Genomic DNA, 19,674 nt, shown 5'->3' with positions numbered 1-19,674 from the left:
TGGGGTGGGGTCACAGAGGGGTCAGGGGTCACGGGGGAAAGGGGTCAAGGGGGAATTGGTCACGTGGGTCACGGGGGGGTTAGGGGTCATGGGGGGGTCAAAGGTCATGGGGAGGGGTCACTGGGGGGTCAGGGGTCACGGTTGGGGTCACGGTGGGGTCAAAGGTCACGGGGGCGGGGTCACAAAGGGGTCAGGGGTCACGGGGGGCAGGGGTCAAGGGGGAATTGGTCACGTGGGTCATGGGGGGTTGGGGGTCATGGGGGGGTCAAAGGTCATGGGGAGGGGGTCAGGGGTCACCGCGGGGTCAAAGGTCACGGGCAGGGGTCACCGGGGTCACTTGGGGTCAAAGGTCACGGGGGAGGGGTCACAAGGGGGGGGCATCGGCCACAGGGGGGTGACGGGTCCCAGGGGGTCAGGGGTCAGGATGGGGGGGGTCAAAGGTCACAGGGAGGGGTCAAAGGTCACGGGGCGGGGTCAGAGGTCACGGGGGCGGGGTCACGGCCCCCGTGACGTCACAGGAAGTGTCCGTGACGTCACCGGGGCGAGGCCTAACGGGCCTATAGGGGGGGATCTGAAGCAATGACGTCACACGGAGGGGACCGGGGGGGGGGAAGTGACGTCACGGGGGGCGTTCCGAGTGACGTCACTTCCGCTCACCGTGCCCGGGGGGCGTGACGTAGGTGGCGCGGCGGTTGCTGAGGACGCGGCCGTCGCGCACCAGCCCCGCCCCCACCTTGTTGGCCGAGCCCTCCAGCCCCAGCACCGTCGGCATCGCTGACGTCACTTCTGACGTCACTTCTGACGTCACCGCCGCCTCCCGCGCCGCTCCGCCGCCTCCTCCGCCGCCTCCGGAGCTTCTCCGCTTCCGCTTCCGGGTTCGAAGCTCCTCCCCTTCCGGTTTGAGGCGCTTCCGCTTCCGGCCCTCGCTCGCTTCCGCTTCCGGCCGCCGCCGCCGCGCGCCACGCTCCGGGCCCCCCGCGCGCGGCCGCCGCTGATTGGCTCCGGGCCCGGCCCGCGGCGGGCGCTGATTGGCTCCGGGCTCCCCGCGGCGGGCGCTGATTGGCTGCGGGGCGCGCAGGGGGCGGGGCCACGAGGAGCCATGCCCAAGCGAGCCCGGAAGGAGAACGGCGGGGACAAGGAGGGTGAGTGCGACCAGTATGGACCAGTATAAACCAGTATAAACCAGTATGGGCCGGTGTGGGGCGGGGGGGAGCGGGAGGGACCGGTATGGGCCGGTATAACCAGTATAAACCAGTATAGACCAGTATAAACCAGTATAGACCAGTATAAACCAGTATGAATAGACCATTATAGACCAGTATGGATCAGTAGGGACCAGTATGGGCCAGTACAGACCGGTTTAGACCAGTATAAACCAGTACAGACCAGTATAAACCAGTATAAACCAGTATAAACCAGTATAAGTAGACCAGTAGGGACCAGTATGGGCCAGTACAGACCGGTTTAGACCAGTATAAGCCAGTACAGACCAGTATAGACCAGTATAAACCAGCATAGACCAGTATAGACCAGTATAAGTAGACCAGTATGGACCACTATGGACCAGTAGGGACCAGTACGGGCCAGTACAGACCGGTTTAGACCAGTATAAACCAGTACAGACCAGTATAGACCAGTATAAACTAGCATAGACCAGTATAAATAGACCAGTATATACCAGTATGGATCAGTAGGAACCAGTATGGACCAGTACGGGCCAGTATAGATCACTTTAAACCAGTACAAACCAGTATAAACCAGTATAAACCAGTATAAGTAGACCAGTATGGAACAGTAGGGACCAGTAGGGACCGGTACGGGCCGGTATCAACCAGTATAAACCAGTATAGAGCACTAAAAGCCAGTACAAACCAGTATAAACCAGTATAAATAGACCAGTATAAATAGACCAATATAAACCAGTATTGATGAGTAGGGACCAGTATGGGCCAGTACGGACCGGTTTAGACCAGTATAAACCAGTACAGACTAGTATATACCAGTATAAACCAGTATAAGTAGACCAGTATAGACCAGTAGGGACCAGTAGGGACCGGTACGGGCCGGTATAAACCAGTATAGAGCAGTAAAAGACAGTATAAACCAGTATAAACCAGTATAGACCAGTATAAGTAGACCAGTATGGACCATTATGGACCAGTAGGGACTGGTACGGGCCGGTATCGACCAGTATAAACCAGTATAGAGCAGTATGGACCAGTAGAAACCAGTATAAATAGACCAGTATGGGCCGGTATCGACCAGTATAAACCAGTATAAATGGACCAGTAGGGACCAGTATGGGGCAGGGGGGACCAGTATAGACCAGTATGGGCCAGTACGGGCCAGTATAGATCACTATAAACCGGTACAGACCAGTATAAACCAGTATAGACTAGTATAAATGGACCAGTATTGACCAGTAGGGACCAGTATAGACCAGTGGGGACCAGTACGGGCCAGTACGAGCCAGTATAAACCAGTACAGACCAGTATATACCAGTATAAGCCAGTATAAATAGACCAGTATAGACCAGTAGGGACCGGTACAGGCTGGTATAGACCACTATAAACCAGTATAGACCAGTATGAACAAGTATAAACCAGTATAGACTAGTATAAACCAGTATAAATAGACCAGTAGGGACCAGTAGGGACCAGTATGGGGCAGTGGGGACCGGTAGGGACCGGTATGGACCAGTTTAGACCAGTATAAGCCAGTATAAACCAGTATACCCCAGTATAAATAGACCAGTATAAACCAGTAGGGACCAGTAGGGACTGATACAGGCAGGTATGGACCAGTATAAACCAGTATAAGCCAGTATAAATAGACCAGGATAGACCATTATAGACCAGTAGGGACCAGTATGGGGTGGGGGGGACCAGTATAGACCAGTATGGGCCGGTACGGGCTGGTATAGACCAGTATAAACCAGTACAGACCAGTATAAACCAGTTTAAATAGACCATTATGGACCAGTAGGGACCAGTGGAGACCAGTATGGACCAGTACGGACTGGTATAGACCAATATAAACCAGTATAGAGCAGTATAAACCAGTATAGACCAGTATAGACCAGTATAAATAGACCAGTATGGACCATTATGGACCAGTATGGGCCAGTATGGTCCAGTACAGGCCAGTATAGATCTGTATAAACCAGTACAGACCAGCATATACCAGTATAAACCAATATAAACCAGTATAAATAGACCAGTATAAACCAGTAGGGACTGGTGGGGACCAGTAGGGACCAGTATGGGCCAGTACAGACCAGTATAAACCAGTATAGACCAGTGTAAAGCAGTATAAGTAGACCAGTATAAACCAGCAGGAACCAGTGGGGACCAGTATGGGCTGGTAGGGACTGGTATAGACCAGTATAAACCAGTATAGACCAGTATAAACCAGTATAGACCAGTATAAATAGACCAGTATAAACCAGTAGGGACTGGTGGGGACCAGCAGGGACCAGTAGGAACCAGTACGGGGCACTGGGAGGGGGCTCCTCCCACTGCCCCCCCCCAGTGCCTCCCAGTCCCCTCCCAGTCCCCTCCCAGTCCCCTCCCAGTGCCTCCCAGTCCCTCCCAGTGCCTCCCAGTCCCCTCCCAGTGCCTCCCAGTCCCTCCCAGTGCCTCCCAGTCCCTCCCAGTCCCCTCCCAGTGCCTCCCAGTCCCCTCCCAGTGCCCCCCAGTCTCCTCCCAGTCCCTCCCAGTGCCTCCCAGTCCCCTCCCAGTCCCTCCCAGTCCCCTCCCAGTCCCTCCCAGTGCCTCCCAGTCCCCTCCCAGTCCCTCCCAGTCCCTCCCAGTCCCTCCCAGTGCCTCCCAGTCCCCTCCCAGTCCCTCCCAGTCCCCTCCCAGTGCCCTCCCAGTGCCCTCCCAGTGCCTCCCAGTCCCTCCCAGTCCCCTCCCAGTGCCTCCCAGTCCCCTCCCAGTCCCCTCCCAGTCCCTCCCAGTGCCTCCCAGTCCCCTCCCAGTCCCTCCCAGTGCCCCCCAGTCCCTCCCAGTCCCCTCCCAGTTCACTCCCAGTATATCCCAGTATACCCCAGTCTCCTCCCAGTATATCCCAGTCACCTCCCAGTATCTCCCAGTCCCCTCCCAGTGCCCCAAAACCCCCTAAAATCCCCCTAAAATCCCCCAAATCCCCCCCAAAACGCCCCCCAAACCCCCTCCCAGTCCCTCCCAGTATATCCCAGTATACCCCAGTCCCCTCCCAGTATCTCCCAGTCCCCTCCCAGTACATCCCAGTCCCCTAAAACCCCCCAAAATCCCCTAAAATCCCCCTAAACCCCCCCAAAACCCCCTGAAACCCCCCCCAAAACCCCTCCCAGTTTATCCCAGTGCCCCCCAGTCCCCTCCCAGTTTATCCCAGTGCCTCCCAGTTCACTCCCAGTATATCCCAGTCCCCTCCCAGTATATCCCAGTACATCCCAGTGCCCCAAAACCCCCCAAAATCCCCCAAATCCCCCCCAAAACGCCCCCAAAACCTCTCCCAGTCCCTCCCAGTTTATCCCAGTCTATCCCAGTCCCCTCCCAGTCCCCTCCCAGTATCTCCCAGTTCCCTCCCAGTACATCCCAGTCCCCTAAAACCCCCCAAAATCCCCTAAATCCCCCCTAAAATCCCCCTAAAATCCCCCAAATCCCCCCCAAATCTCCCCAAACCCCCTCCCAGTTTATCCCAGTCCCCTCCCAGTCCCCTCCCAGTGCCTCCCAGTAACTCCCAGTATCCCCCCAGTGCCCCCGAAGCGCCCCCCGTCGCCGTGTCCCTACGAGGACCCCCCCGTGCGGGCGCTGTCCCCGGGGGGGGCGGCGGCGTCGCTGCGCCTGGCGTCCTGGAACGTGGGGGGGCTGCGGGCCTGGATCAAAAAGGGGGGGCTGCAGGTAGGTTTTGGGGCGAAAAACCGCGATTTTGGGCAAATTCGGGCGGGTTCACAATTGGAGGGGTTGGGGGGGGAAGGGGGGGTTAAGGGGGGTGGGGGTTGGGGGGTTTAGGGGGGTTTAAGGGGGTTTGGGGGGGGTAAAGGATTTAGGGGATTTTGGGGTTTATAGGATTTGGGGCGAAAAAGGGGGATTTTGGGCAAATTCGGGCGGTTTCGGGGCTGGGGGGGAAAGGGGGGGAAGGGAGGAGTGAGGGGGGTGGGGTTTTGGGGGGGTTTAGGGGGTTTAAGGGGGTTTTTGGGGGGGGAAAGGATTTAGGGGATTTGGGGGGTTTATAGGATTTGGGGTGAAAAAGGGGGATTTTGGGCAAATTTGGGTGGTTTGGGATTCAGGGGGGAAAGGGGGGGAGCTGGGGGTTAAGGGGGGTGGGGGTTGGGGGGGTTTAGGGGGTTTAAGGGGGGTTTGGGGGGGGTAAAGGATTTAGGGGATTTTGGGGGTTTATAGGATTTGGGGTGAAAAAGGGGGATTTTGGGCAAATTCGGGCGGTTTCACAATTGGAGGGGTTGGGGGGGAGCTGGGGGTTAAGGGGGGTGGGGTTTTGGGGGGGTTTAGGGGGGTTTAAGGGGGTTTGGGGGGGGTAAAGGATTTAGGGGATTTTGGGGTTTATAGGATTTGGGGTGAAAAAGGGGGATTTTGGGCAAATTTGGGGGGTTTGGGATTTGGGGGGGAAAGGGGGGGAGCTGGGGGTTAAGGGGGGTGGGGGCTGGGGGGTTTGGGGGGTTTAAGGGGGGTTGGGGGGGGTAAAGGATTTAGGGGATTTAGGGGATTTATGGGGTTTATAGGATTTGGGGTGAAAAAGGGGGATTTTGGGCAAATTCGGGCGGTTTCACAATTGGAAGGGTTGGGGGGGGAAGGGGGGGTTAAGGGGGGTGGGGGTTGGGGGGGGATTCAAGGGTTTGAGGGGGGTTTGGGGGGGGAAAGGATTTAGGGGATTTATGGGGTTTATAGGATTTGGGGTGAAAAAGGGGGATTTTGGGGTTTTGGGGGATTTAGGGGGTTTTGGGGGTTTTGGGGGTTTTGGGACAATTATGGGGATTCTGGGGTTTGAGGGAATTTATGGGGTTTTGGGGGTTTTGGGGGTTTAGGGGATTTGGGGGGTTTATGGGGTTTTTGGGGTTTGGGGGAATTTATGGGGTTTTTGGGGTTTTGGGGGATTTAGGGCGTTTTGGAGATTTTGGGGGAAGTTTGGGGTTTTGGGGGATTTAGGGGTTTTATGGGGTTTTTGGGGTTTGGGGGAATTTATGGGGTTTGGGGGTTTATGGAATTTGGGGGGTTTATGGGGTTTTGGGGATTTTGGGGTAATTTATGGGGTTTTGGGGGTTTTGGGGGTTTGGGGGGAATTTATGTTTTTTTGGGGGTTTATGGGAATTTATAGGTTTTGGGGGTTTTAGGGGATTTGGGGGTTTATGGGGTTTTGAGGATTTTAGGGTTATTTATGGGGTTTTGGGGATTTTGGGGTAATTTATGTTTTTTGGGGGGTTTTGTGGGTTTGGGGTAATTTATGGGGTTTTGGGGAATTTATGGGGTTTTGGGGTTTTGGGGAATTTATGGGGTTTTGGGGGTTTGGGGGATTTTGAGGGAATTTGGGAGGATTTGGGGAATTTGGGGGCTTTGGGGGTTTATGGGTTTTGGGGATTTGGGGGAATTTATGGGATTTGGGGCGATTTATGGGATTTGGGGCGATTTATGGGATTTGGGGTTTATTTATGGGATTTTGGGGGATTTATGGGATTTGGGATATTTATAGGATTTAGGGTTTTTATAGGATTTGGGCCATTTCTAGGATTTGGGACATTTCGGGGCAATTTTTGGGATTGTTTCTGGACAACCTCTATCCGTCTTTTTCCGGGTGTTCCCCCCCGACCATTTTGGGTTAAATTCGGGCGTTTTTGGGGCCAGTGGGTGCAGGAGGAGGCCCCGGACGTGCTGGATGTGGGATTTGGGGGGGATTTATAGGGTTTTGGGGGGTTTATGGGATTGGAATTTGGGGGATTTGGGGCGATTTATGGGATTTGGGGGAATTGGGGTTTATTTATGGGATTTGGGGTTTATTTATGGGATTTTGGGGTGGATTTGGGGTGATTTATGGGATTTGGGGAAATTGGGGGGGATTTTTAGGGTTTTTGGGGATTTATGGGATTGGAATTTATGGGATTTGGGGCGATTTATGGGATTTATGGGATTTGGGGTTTATTTATGGGGTTTTTGGGGATTTATGGGATTGGAATTTGGGGGATTTGGGGCGATTTATGGGATTTGGGGTGATTTATGGGATTTGGGGTTTATTTATGGGATTTTGGGGTATTTATGGGATTTGTGGGGGATTTATAGGGTTTTGGGGGATTTATGGGATTGGAATTTCTGGGATTTATGGGATTTGGGGGGATTTGGGGTTTATTTATGGGATTTTGGGGTATTTATGTGATTTTGGGGTATTTATGGGATTTGGGACATTTATGGGATTTAGGGTTTTTATAGGATTTGGGCCATTTCTAGGATTTGGGACATTTCGGGGCAATTTTTGGGATTGTTTCTGGACAACCTCTATCCGTCTTTTTCCGGGTGTTCCCCCCGGACCATTTTGGGTTAATTTCGGGCGTTTTTGGGGCCAGTGGGTGCAGGAGGAGGCCCCGGACGTGCTGGATGTGGGATTTGGGGGGGATTTATAGGGTTTGGGGGGGTTTATGGGATTTGGGGAAATTGGGGGGGATTTTTAGGGTTTTGGGGGATTTATGGGATTGGAATTTGGGGGATTTGGGGCAATTTATGGGATTTGGGGCGATTTATGGGATTTGGGGGGATTTTTAGGGTTTTGGGGGATTTATGGGATTGGAATTTATGGGATTTGGGGTGATTTATGGGATTTGGGGGAATTGGGGGGGATTTTTAGGGTTTTGGGGGATTTATGGGATTGGAATTTGGGGGATTTGGGGCAATTTATGGGATTTGGGGAAATTGGGGGTTATTTATAGGGTTTTGGGGGGTTTATGGGGTTGGAATTTATGGGATTTGGGGCAACTTATGGGATTTGGGGTTTATTTATGGGATTTTGGGGTATTTATGGGATTTGGGATATTTATAGGATTTGGGGTTTTTATAGGATTTGGGTTATTTCTAGGATTTGGGACATTTTGGGGCAATTTTTGGGATTGTTTCTGGACAACCTCTATCCGTCTTTTTCCGGGTGTTCCCCCCCGACCATTTTGGGTTAATTTCGGGCGTTTTTGGGGCCAGTGGGTGCAGGAGGAGGCCCCGGACGTGCTGGATGTGGGATTTGGGGGGGATTTGTAGGGTTTTGGGGGGTTTATGGGATTGGGATTTTGGGGATTTGGGGTGATTTATGGGTTTTGGGGGGATTTGGGGTTTATTTATGTTTTTTTGGGGGATTTATGGGATTGGAATTTGGGGGATTTGGGGGAATTTATGGGATTTGGGGGTGATTTATAGGATTTTGGGGTATTTATGGGATTTGGGGGGATTTTTAGGGTTTTGGGGGGTTTATGGGATTGGAATTTGGGGGATTTGGGGCGATTTATGGGATTTGGGGGTATTTGGGGTTTATTTATGGGATTTGGGGGATTTATAGGGTTTTGGGGTTTTTATAGGATTTGGGTTATTTCTAGGATTTGGGACATTTTGGGGCAATTTTTGGGATTGTTTCTGGACAACCTCTGTCCGTCTTTTTCCGGGTGTTCCCCCCTGACCATTTTGGGTTAAATTCGGGCGTTTTTGGGGCCAGTGGGTGCAGGAGGAGGCCCCGGACGTGCTGGATGTGGGATTTGGGGGGGATTTATAGGGTTTTGGGGAATTTATGGGATTGGGATTTATGGGATTTGGGGCGATTTATGGGTTTTGGGGGGATTTGGGGTTTATTTAGGGGGTTTTTGGGGATTTATGGGATTGGAATTTATGGGATTTGGGGCAATTTATGGGATTTGGGGCGATTTATGGGATTTGGGGTGATTTATAGGATTTGGGGAAATTGGGGGGGATTTTTAGGGTTTTGGGGGATTTATGGGATTGGAATTTGGGGGATTTGGGGCAATTTATGGGATTTGGGGGGATTTATGGGATTTGGGGGGGATTTTTAGGGTTTTGGGGGATTTATGGGATTGGAATTTATGGGATTTGCGGGATTTCTGGGATTTGGGGAAATTGGGGGGGTTTGGGGTTTCTTTATGGGATTTTGGGGTATTTATGAGGTTTTAGGGTATTTATGGGATTTGAGGTATTTATGGGATTTGGGATATTTATAGGATTTAGGGTTTTTATAGGATTTGGGTTATTTCTAGGATTTGGGACATTTCGGGGCAATTTTTGGGATTGTTTCTGGACAACCTCTATCCGTCTTTTTCCGGGTGTTCCCCCCCGACCATTTTGGGTTAAATTCGGGCGTTTTTGGGGCCAGTGGGTGCAGGAGGAGGCCCCGGACGTGCTGGATGTGGGATTTGGGGGGGATTTATAGGGTTTTGGGGGATTTATGGGATTGGGATTTTGGGGATTTGGGGTGATTTATGGGTTTTGGGGGGATTTGGGGTTTATTTATGTTTTTTTGGGGGATTTATGGGATTGGAATTTGGGGGATTTGGGGCAATTTATGGGATTTGGGGCGATTTATGGGATTTGGGGTTTATTTATGGGATTTTGGGGGATTTATGGGATTTGGGGGGGATTTATAGGGTTTTGGGGGATTTATGGGATTGGAATTTATGGGATTTGGGGGATTTCTGGGTTTTGGGGGGATTTGGGGTTTATTTATGGGGTTTTGGGGGGTTTATGGGATTGGAATTTATGGGATTTTGGGGGATTTATGGGATTTGGGGGGGATTTTTAGGGTTTTGGGGGATTTATGGGGTTGGAATTTATGGGATTTGCGGGATTTCGGGGATTTCGGGGGTTTTGGGGTTTATTTATGGGATTTTGGGGTATTTATAGGATTTGGGATATTTATGGGATTTGGGATTTTTATAGGATTTGGGATATTTATAGGATTTGGGCCATTTCTAGGATTTGGGACATTTTGGGGCGATTTTTGGGATTGTTTCTGGACAACCTCTATCCGTCTTTTTCCGGGTTCCCCCCCCGGACCATTTTGGGTTAATTTCGGGCGTTTTTGGGGCCAGTGGGTGCAGGAGGAGGCCCCGGAAGTGTTGGATGTGGGATTTGGGGGGGATTTGTAGGGTTTTGGGGGATTTAGGGGATTGGGATTTTGGGGATTTGGGGCGATTTATGGGGTTTTAGGGGATTTATGGGATTGGAATTTATGGGATTTGGGGGATTTATGGGATTTGGGGGAACTTGGGGGTGATTTTTAGGGTTTTGGGGGATTTATGGGATTGGAATTTGGGGGATTTGGGGCAATTTATGGGATTTGGGGAATTGGGGGTGATTTATGGGATTTGGGGGATTTATGGGATTGGAATTTATGGGATTTGGGGTGATTTATGGGATTTGGGGCGATTTATGGGATTTGGGGAAATTGGGGGGGATTTTTAGGGTTTTGGGGGATTTATGGGATTGGAATTTGGGGGATTTGGGGCAATTTATGGGATTTGGGGAAATTGGGGGTTATTTATAGGGTTTTGGGGGGTTTATGGGGTTGGAATTTATGGGATTTGGGGCAATTTATGGGATTTGGGGCGATTTATGGGATTTGGGGTGATTTATAGGGTTTTGGGTGGTTTATGGGATTGGGATTTATGGGATTTGGGACGATTTATGGGATTTGGGGGGATTTGGGATTTATTTATGGGATTTTGGGGGATTTATGGGATTTGGGATATTTACAGGATTTGGGGTTTTTATAGGATTTGGGTTATTTCTAGGATTTGGGACATTTTGGGGCAATTTTTGGGGTTGGGTCTGGACTGTCTCTGCCTGTCTTCTTTTGGGTTCCCCCCCCGGACCATTTTGGGTTAAATTCGGGCTTTTTTGGGGCCAGTGGGTGCAGGAGGAGGCCCCGGACGTGCTGTGCCTGCAGGAGACCAAATGCGCGGCCCCCGCGGTGCCCCCCGAAATTCGGGCGCTTTCGGGGCTCCCCCACCAATTTTGGGCCAGCCCCGAGGGGCGCCCGGGCTACAGCGGGGTGGGGCTGCTGGCCCGCCAAGAGCCCCTCAGCGTCACCTACGGCATCGGTGAGACCCCAAAAATGACCCCAAAATCCCCCAAAACGACCCCAAAATCCCCAAAAACGGCCCCAAAATCCCAAAGTCTCCCAGGGGTTCAAAACGTACGTTGGTGGACCTAGAACCTTCATAATTGGAGCTAAATTGACCCAAAATCTACCCCGAAACCACCAGGGGACACCTCGACCCCATAAGTATCTTGTAGGGGATCCCAAAAACCGACCCCATAACCCCAAAACCCCACCCCAAAATCCCAAAAAACGGCCCCAAAATTCCCCGGGGTTCAAAACGTACATTGGTGGACCTAGAACCTTTATAATTGGAGCTAAATTGACCCAAAATGGACCCAAAACTACAAGCAGACCCCCCCGACCCCATAAATATCTTGTAGGGGATGCCAAAAGCCGACCCCATAATCCCAAAAAACGACCCCAAAATCCCAAAAAACGGCCCCAAAATCCCAAAGTCTCCCAGGGGTTCAAAACATACGTTGGTGGACCTAGAACCTTCATAATTGGAGCTAAATTGACCCAAAATCTACCCCAAAATCACCAGGTGACCCCAAAACCCCATAAATATCTTGTAGGAGACCCCAAAAATGACCCCATAACCCCCAAAAATGACCCCAAAATCCCAAAAAACGACCCCGTAACTCCCTGGGGTTCAAAACAGACGTTGGTGGACCTAGAACCTTCACAATTGGAGCTAAATTGACCCAAAATCTACCCCAAACCACCAGGGGACATCTCGACCCCATAAATATCTTGTAGGGGACCCCAAAAGCCGACCCCATAACCCGAAAAGCCCACCCCAAAATCCCAAAAAAAGGCCCCAAAATCCCAAAGTCTCCCAGGGGTTCAAAACGTACGTTGGTGGACCTAGAACCTTCATAATTGGAGCTAAATTGACCCAAAATGCACCCCAAAATCACCAGGTGACCCCTCGACCCCATAAATATCTTGTAGGGGACCCCAAAAATGACCCCATAACCCCAAAAAACGACCCCAAAATCCCAAAGTCTCCCAGGGGTTCAAAATGTACATTGGTGGACCTAGAACCTTCATAATTGGAGCTAAATTGACCCAAAATCTACCCCAAAACCACCAGGTGACCCCAAAACCCCATAAATATCTAGTAGGGGATCCCAAAACCCACCCCAAAATCCCAAAAAACGGCCCCAAAATCCCAAAGATCTCCCCGGGGTTCAAAATGTACGTTGGTGGACCTAGAACCTTCATAATTGGAGCTAAATTGACCCAAAATCTACCCCAAAATCACCAGGTGACCCCCCGACCCCATAAATATCTTGTAGGGGACCCCAAAACCCTTCAGTGGCCACCTGTTGACCCCAAACTACCATCATTGACCCCAAAACCCTTCGGATGACCCCAAAACCCTTTGGTAGCCACCAGTAGACCCCTGGTTGCCCCATTGCCCCCAAAACCCTTCAATAGCCTTTATTGACCCCAAAACCCTTTGGTAGCCACCAATTGACCCCAAAACCCTTTGGTAGCCACCAGTAGACTCTTGGTTGCCCCATTGACTCCAAAACCCTTCAATAGCCTTTATTGACCCCAAAACCCTTTGGTAGCCACCAGTAGACCTCAAAACCCTTCAATTGCCACCATTGACCCCAAAACCCTTCCGATGACCCCAAAACCATTTGGTAGCCACCAGTAGACCTCAAAACCCTTCAATTGCCACCATTGACCCCAAAACCCTTCCGATGACCCCAAAACCCTTTGGTAGCCACCAGTAGACCTCAAAACCCTTCAATTGCCACCATTGACCCCAAAACCCTTCCGATGACCCCAAAACCATTTGGTAGCCACCCTTGACCCCAAAACCCTTTGGTAGCCACCAGTAGACCCTTGGTTGCCCCATTGACCCCAAAACCCTTTGGTGGCCACCAGTTGACCCCAAAACCCTTCAATGGCCACCATTGACCCCAAAACCCTTCCGATGACCCCAAAACCCTTTGGTAGCCACCATTAGATCCCTGGTTGCCCCATTGACCCCAAAACCCTTCAATAGCCTTTATTGACCCCAAACCACCACCATTGACCCCAAAACCCTTTGGTAGCCACCACTTGACCCCAAAACCCTTCAATGGCCACCAGTAGACCCTTGGTTGCCCCATTGACCCCAAAACTCTTTGGTGGCCACCATTGACCCCAAAACCCTTCAATAGCCTTTATTGACCCCAAAACCCTTCAGATGACCCCAAAACCATTTGGTAGCCACCATTGACCCCAAAACCCTTTGGTAGCCACCAGTAGACCCTTGGTTGCCCCATTGACCCCGAAACTATTTGGTAGCCACCAGTAGACCCCAAACCACCACTATTGACCCCAAAACCCTTCAATGGCCACCATTGACCCCAAAACCCTTTGGTAGCCACCAGTAGACCCTTGGTTGCCCCAATGACCCCGAAACTATTTGGTAGCCACCATTGACCCCAAAACCCTTCAATAGCCTTTATTGACCCCAAACCACCACCATTGACCCCAAAACCCTTTGGTAGCCACCAGTTGACCCCAAAACCCTTCAATGGCCACCATTGACCCTAAAACCCTTCGGTTGACCCCAAAACCTTTTGGTAGCCACCAGTAGACTCTTGGTTGCCCCATTGACCCCAAGACCTTCCAATGGCCACCATTGACCCCAAAACCATTTGGTAGCCACCAGTAGACCCTAAAACCTTCCAGTTGCTACCAATTGACCCCAAACCTTTTGGTAGCCACCGGTCGCCCCCTAGTAGCCACCCCCACTCTCCCCCCCAGGTGACCCCGAGCACGACTCGGAAGGCCGGGTGGTGACGGCCGAATTCCCGGCCCTCTACGTGGTGGCCGCCTACGTCCCCAATTCGGGCCGGGGCTTGGTGCGCTTGCCCTACCGGCAACGCTGGGACCGCGCCTTCCGCTCCTTCCTGGCCACCAGTTGCCCCCAGAACCCTTTGGTGGCCACCAGTAGACCCCTGGTTGCCCCATTGACCCCAAAACCCTTCAATGGCCACCATTGACCCCAAAACACTTTGGTAGCCACCAGTTGACCCCAAAACCCTTCGATGGCTACCATTGACCCCAAAACCCTTTGGTAGCCACCAGTAGACTCTTGGTTGCCCCATTGACCCCAAAACCCTTTGGTAGCCACCATTGACCCCAAAACCCTTCAATAGCCTTTATTGACCCCAAACCACCACCATTGACCCCAAAACCCTTTGGTAGCCACCAGTTGACCCCAAAACCCTTCGATGGCCACCAGTAGACCCTTGGTTGCCCCATTGACCCCGAAACTATTTGGTAGCCACCAGTAGACCCCAAACCACCACTATTGACCCCAAAACCCTTCAATGGCCACCATTGACCCCAAAACCCTTTGGTGGCCACCAGTAGACCCTTGGTTGCCCCATTGATCCCAAAACCCTTCAATAGCCTTTATTGACCCCAAAACGCTTTGGATGACCCCAAAACCCTTTGGTAGCCACCATTGACCCCAAAACCCTTCAGATGACCCCAAAACCCTTCAATGGCCACCATTGACCCCAAAACCCTTTGGTAGCCACCAGTAGACCCCAAAACCCTTCAATGGCCACCATTGACCCCAAACCCTCTGGTAGCCACCCATCAACCCCTGGTAGCCACCTCTGACCCCTTTTCCCCCCAGGTGACCCCGAGCACGACTCGGAAGGCCGGGTGGTGACGGCCGAATTCCCGGCCCTCTACGTGGTGGCCGCCTACGTCCCCAATTCGGGCCGGGGCTTGGTGCGCTTGCCCTACCGGCAACGCTGGGACCGCGCCTTCCGCTCCTTCCTGGCCACCAGTTGCCCCCAGAACCCTTTGGTAGCCACCAGTAGACCCTTGGTTGCCCCATTGACCCCAAAACCCTTTGGTGGCCACCATTGACCCCAAAACCCTTCAATAGCCTTTATTGACCCCAAAACCCTTCCGATGACCCCAAAACCCTTTGGTAGCCACCAGTAGACCCTTGGTTGCCCCATTGCCCCCAAAACCCTTCAATAGCCTTTATTGACCCCAAAACCCTTTGGTACCCACCAGTTGACCCCAAAACCCTTCGATGGCCACCAGTAGACTCTTGGTTGCCCCATTGACCCCAAAACCCTTCAATGGCCACCATTGACCCCAAAACCCTTTGATAGCCACCAGTAGACCCCTGGTTGCCCCATTGACCCTAAAACCATTTGGTGGCCACCAGTTGACCCCAAAACCCTTCGATGGCCACCATTGACCCTAAAACACTTCGGTTGACCCCAAAACCTTTTGGTAGCCACCAGTAGACCCCTGGTTGCCCCATTGACCCCAAGACCTTCCAATGGCCACCATTGACCCCAAAACCATTTGGTAGCCACCAGTAGACCCTAAAACCTTCCAGTTGCTACCAATTGACCCCAAACCTTTTGGTAGCCACCGGTCGCCCCCCACTAGCCACCACCCACTCTCTCCCCCCCAGGTGACCCCGAGCACGACTCGGAAGGCCGGGTGGTGACGGCCGAATTCCCGGCCCTCTACGTGGTGGCCGCCTACGTCCCCAATTCGGGCCGGGGCTTGGTGCGCTTGCCCTACCGGCAACGCTGGGACCGCGCCTTCCGCTCCTTCCTGGCCACCAGTTGCCCCCAAGACCCTTTGGTGGCCACCAGTAGAGCCCTGGTTGCCCCATTGACCCCAAAACCCTTCAATGGCCACCATTGACCCCAAAACCCTTTGGTGGCCACCAGTTGACCCCAAAACCCTTCAATAGCCTTTATTGACCCCAAAACCCTTCAGATGACCCCAAAACCCTTTGATGGCCACCAGTAGACCCCTGGTTGCCCCATTGACCCCAAAACCTTTCAATGGCCACCATTGACCCCAAACCCTTTGGTAGCCACCAGTAGACCCTTGGTTGCCCCATTGACCCCAAAACCCTTCAATAGCCTTTATTGACCCCAAAACCCTTTGGTAGCCACCAGTAGACCCTTGGTTGCCCCATTGACCCCAAAACCTTTCAATGGCCACCATTGACCCCAAAACCCTTTGGTAGCCACCAGTTGACCCCAAAACCCTTCGATGGCCACCATTGACCCTAAAACCCTTCGGATGACCCCAAAAACTTTTGGTAGCCACCAGTAGAGCCCTGGTTGCCCCATTGACCCTAAAACCCTTCAATGGCCACCATTGACCCCAAAACCCTTTGATAGCCACCAGTAGACCCCTGGTTGCCCCATTGACCCTAAAACCATTTGGTGGCCACCAGTTGACCCCAAAACCCTTCAATAGCCTTTATTGACCCCAAAACCCTTCAGATGACCCCAAAACCCTTCAATAGCCTTTATTGACCCCAAAACCATTTGGTAGCCACCAGTTGACCCCAAAACCCTTCAATGGCCACCAGTAGACCCTTGGTTGCCCCATTGACCCCAAAACCCTTCGATGGCCACCATTGACCCTAAAACCCTTCGGATGACCCCAAAAACTTTTGGTAGCCACCAGTAGAGCCCTGGTTGCCCCATTGACCCTAAAACCCTTCAATGGCCACCATTGACCCCAAAACCCTTTGATAGCCACCAGTAGACCCCTGGTTGCCCCATTGACCCTAAAACCATTTGGTGGCCACCAGTTGACCCCAAAACCCTTCAATAGCCTTTATTGACCCCAAAACCCTTCAGATGACCCCAAAACCCTTCAATAGCCTTTATTGACCCCAAAACCATTTGGTAGCCACCAGTTGACCCCAAAACCCTTCAATGGCCACCAGTAGACCCTTGGTTGCCCCATTGACCCCAAAACCATTTGGTAGCCACCAGTAGACCCCAAACCACCACTATTGACCCCAAGACCTTCCAATGGCCACCATTTACCCCAAAACCCTTTGGTAGCCACCAGTAGACCCTTGGTTGCCCAATTGACCCCAAGACTTTCCAATGGCCACCATTGACCCCAAAACCATTTGGTAGCCACCAGTTGACCCCAAAACCTTCCAGTTTCTACCAGTTGACCCCAAACCCTTTGGTAGCCACCGGTCGCCCCCCGGTAGCCACCCCCCACTCTCTCCCCCCCAGGTGACCCCGAGCACGACTCGGAAGGCCGGGTGGTGACGGCCGAATTCCCGGCCCTCTACGTGGTGGCCGCCTACGTCCCCAATTCGGGCCGGGGCTTGGTGCGCTTGCCCTACCGGCAACGCTGGGACCGCGCCTTCCGCTCCTTTTTGGCCAATTTGGACGCCCGAAAACCGGTGGCCGTCTGCGGCGACCTCAACGTGGCCCACGCCGAAATCGACCTGCGGCACCCGCGGGCCAACCGAAAATCGCCCGGCTTCACCGACGAGGAACGGGAAGGTTTCGGGGAGCTTTTGGGGTTGGGGTTTTTGGATACTTTTCGGCACCTTTACCCGGCCGTGCCCCACGCCTACACTTTTTGGACCTATTTGGGGGGCGCGCGGGGGCGCAACGTGGGGTGGAGGTTGGATTATTGCCTCCTGTCGCGACGCCTGGAGGGGGCGCTGTGCGATAGTAAGATCCGCAATAAGGTGATGGGGAGCGACCACTGCCCCGTCGAGATGTTCCTGGCCATATAACGGCCCCAAAATGGTCCTAAAATGGCCCCAAAATGGCCCTATAGGGTTGTCCTATAACGGTCCCGTAAGCTCGTCCTATAGCGACCCCATACATTGTCCTATAACGGCCCTGTAAGTTCGTCCCATAGCGACCCCATAAGTTGCCCTATAGCGACCCTATAAGGTTGTCCTATAACGACCCCATAAAGTCACCCTATAACGACCCCATAACTTCATCCCATTATGACCCTATAAGGTCATCCTATAACGACCCCAAAATGACCCCATAAGTTCATCCCATAATGACCCTATAACGTCATCCTATAACGACCCCAAAACGACCCTACAAGGTTGTCCTATAGCGACCCTATAAGTTTGTCCTATAACGACCCCAGAAGATCATCCCATAATGACCCCATAAGTTCATCCCATTATGACCCTATAAGGTCATCCTATAACGACCCCAAAAGACCCCATAAGTTCGTCCCATAATGACCCTATAAGATGGACCTATATTGACCCTATAAGTTCATCCCATAACGACCCCATAAGTTTGTCCCATTATGACCCTATAAGGTCATCCTATAACGACCCCAAAAGACCCTATAAGGTCATCCTATAGTGACCCCATAAGTTCATCCCATAACGACCCCATAAGTTCATCCCATTATGACCCTATAAGACCACCCCATTATGACCCTATAAGACCATCCTATAACGACCCCAAAACGACCCCATAAATTCGTCCCATAATGACCCCATAAGGTCATCCCATAACGACCCCATAAGTTCATCCCATTATGACCCTGTAAGTTCATCCCTTAATGACCCTATAAGGTCATCCTATAACGACCCTATAAGTTTGTCCTATAACGACCCCATAAGTTCATCCCATTATGACCCTATAAGACCATCCTATAACGACCCCAAAACGACCCTATAAGGCCATCCCATAACGCCCCCATAACTCGCCCCATAACGACCCCGTTAGGTCCTTCCATTGGGTTTGCGCCTTGAGTTGGGTTCAACGCCGACCCGAAAATGTCTGAAAACCCCCCCAAAATGGCAATAAATGACGTCATTCTTTTCTATATGGGGTCGGTCGGTCCTTACGGGGTGGTTACGGGGTGGTTACGGGGCGGTTATGGGGCGGTTATATGACCACGTGACCTTAGCGTGTCCTTAGCATGATCACGTGACCTTAGCGTGTCCTTAGCGTGTTCCCGTGCCCGACGCGTGTCACGTGACCGCAGGGTGTTCCCGTGACCTTAGTGTGTTCTTAACATGTTCCCGTGACTGAAGCGTGTTCAATGGATGTCCCATGACGTAAGCGTGTTCTTAACATGTTCCATGACTCAAAGGTGTCTGATGGCTGTGCCATGACCTAAGCATGTCCTTAGCATGTTCCCATGACCAAAGCGTGTCCGATGGCTCCCCCATGATGCAGCCGTGCCCAATGGGCATCCCATGATTTAAGCATGTCCTTAACATGTTCCATGACTTAAGCATGTCCTTAACATGTTCCCATGACCGACACATGTTCCCATGACCGACACATGTCCAGTGGATGACCCATGACCTAAGCGTGTCCTTAGCATGTTCCCATGACTCAAGCATGTCCGATGGCTCTCGCATGATGCAGGCGTGTGCGATGGACATCCCATGACTGAAGCATGTTTGAAGCATGTTCCATGACTTAAGCATGTCCAACACGTGTCCCATGACTGAAGCATGTCCAATGGATGTCCCATGAGTTAAGCATGTCCTTAACATGTTCCCATGATCGAAGTGTGTCCAATGGATCTCGCATGACCTAAGCATGTCCTTAACATGTCCCATGACCCAAGCATGTCCGATGGCTCTCGCATGATGCAGGCGTGTCCCATGGACATCCCATGACTGAAGCATGTTTGAAGCATGTCCCATGACTCAAGCGTGTCCAATGGATGTCACATGACCTAAGCATGTCCTTAACATGTTCCATGATGCAATCATGCCTGATGGCTGTCCCATGACTTAAGCGTGTCCAATGGATGTCCCATGACTGAAGCATGTC

General features: G+C 52.1%; 2 protein-coding genes across 8 annotated transcripts in view; one reads left to right on the top strand and one right to left on the bottom strand.

Annotated features, from left to right (window-relative positions):
- OSGEP (O-sialoglycoprotein endopeptidase) overlaps positions 1–899 on the bottom strand; it is a 41,090-nt gene extending 40,191 nt beyond the window's left edge. For 2 of the 7 annotated variants that reach the window (XR_011805353.1, XR_011805354.1), the window contains exon 1: positions 658–894. Coding sequence is in view for 5 of the 7 variants with exons in the window: in XM_072029724.1 (XP_071885825.1) it covers positions 658–772 (115 nt within the window). In the remaining 2 variants the exon portion in view is untranslated. Of the gene's footprint in view, positions 1–657 lie in introns of all 7 variants that reach the window. The other 5 variants (XM_072029724.1, XM_072029725.1, XM_072029726.1 and 2 more) reach the window with 3 other exon arrangements.
- Positions 900–915: 16 nt separating this feature from the next.
- On the top strand, positions 916–18,709 carry APEX1 (apurinic/apyrimidinic endodeoxyribonuclease 1). The gene is made up of 4 exons (XM_072029730.1): positions 916–1,142; positions 4,739–4,884; positions 10,883–11,075; positions 17,125–18,709. Exons 1-4 carry the CDS (start codon positions 1,100–1,102, stop codon positions 17,637–17,639), a joined length of 897 nt encoding a protein of 298 aa, XP_071885831.1. The 5' UTR covers positions 916–1,099; the 3' UTR covers positions 17,640–18,709.
- Positions 18,710–19,674: the final 965 nt, after the last annotated feature.

Source organism: Anas platyrhynchos, chromosome 31 (assembly GCF_047663525.1).
Source record: "Anas platyrhynchos isolate ZD024472 breed Pekin duck chromosome 31, IASCAAS_PekinDuck_T2T, whole genome shotgun sequence".
Taxonomy (NCBI): domain Eukaryota; kingdom Metazoa; phylum Chordata; class Aves; order Anseriformes; family Anatidae; genus Anas; species Anas platyrhynchos.
The sequence above is the reverse complement of the archived record's forward strand: the minus strand, read 5'-3'. Positions and strand labels throughout refer to the sequence as shown.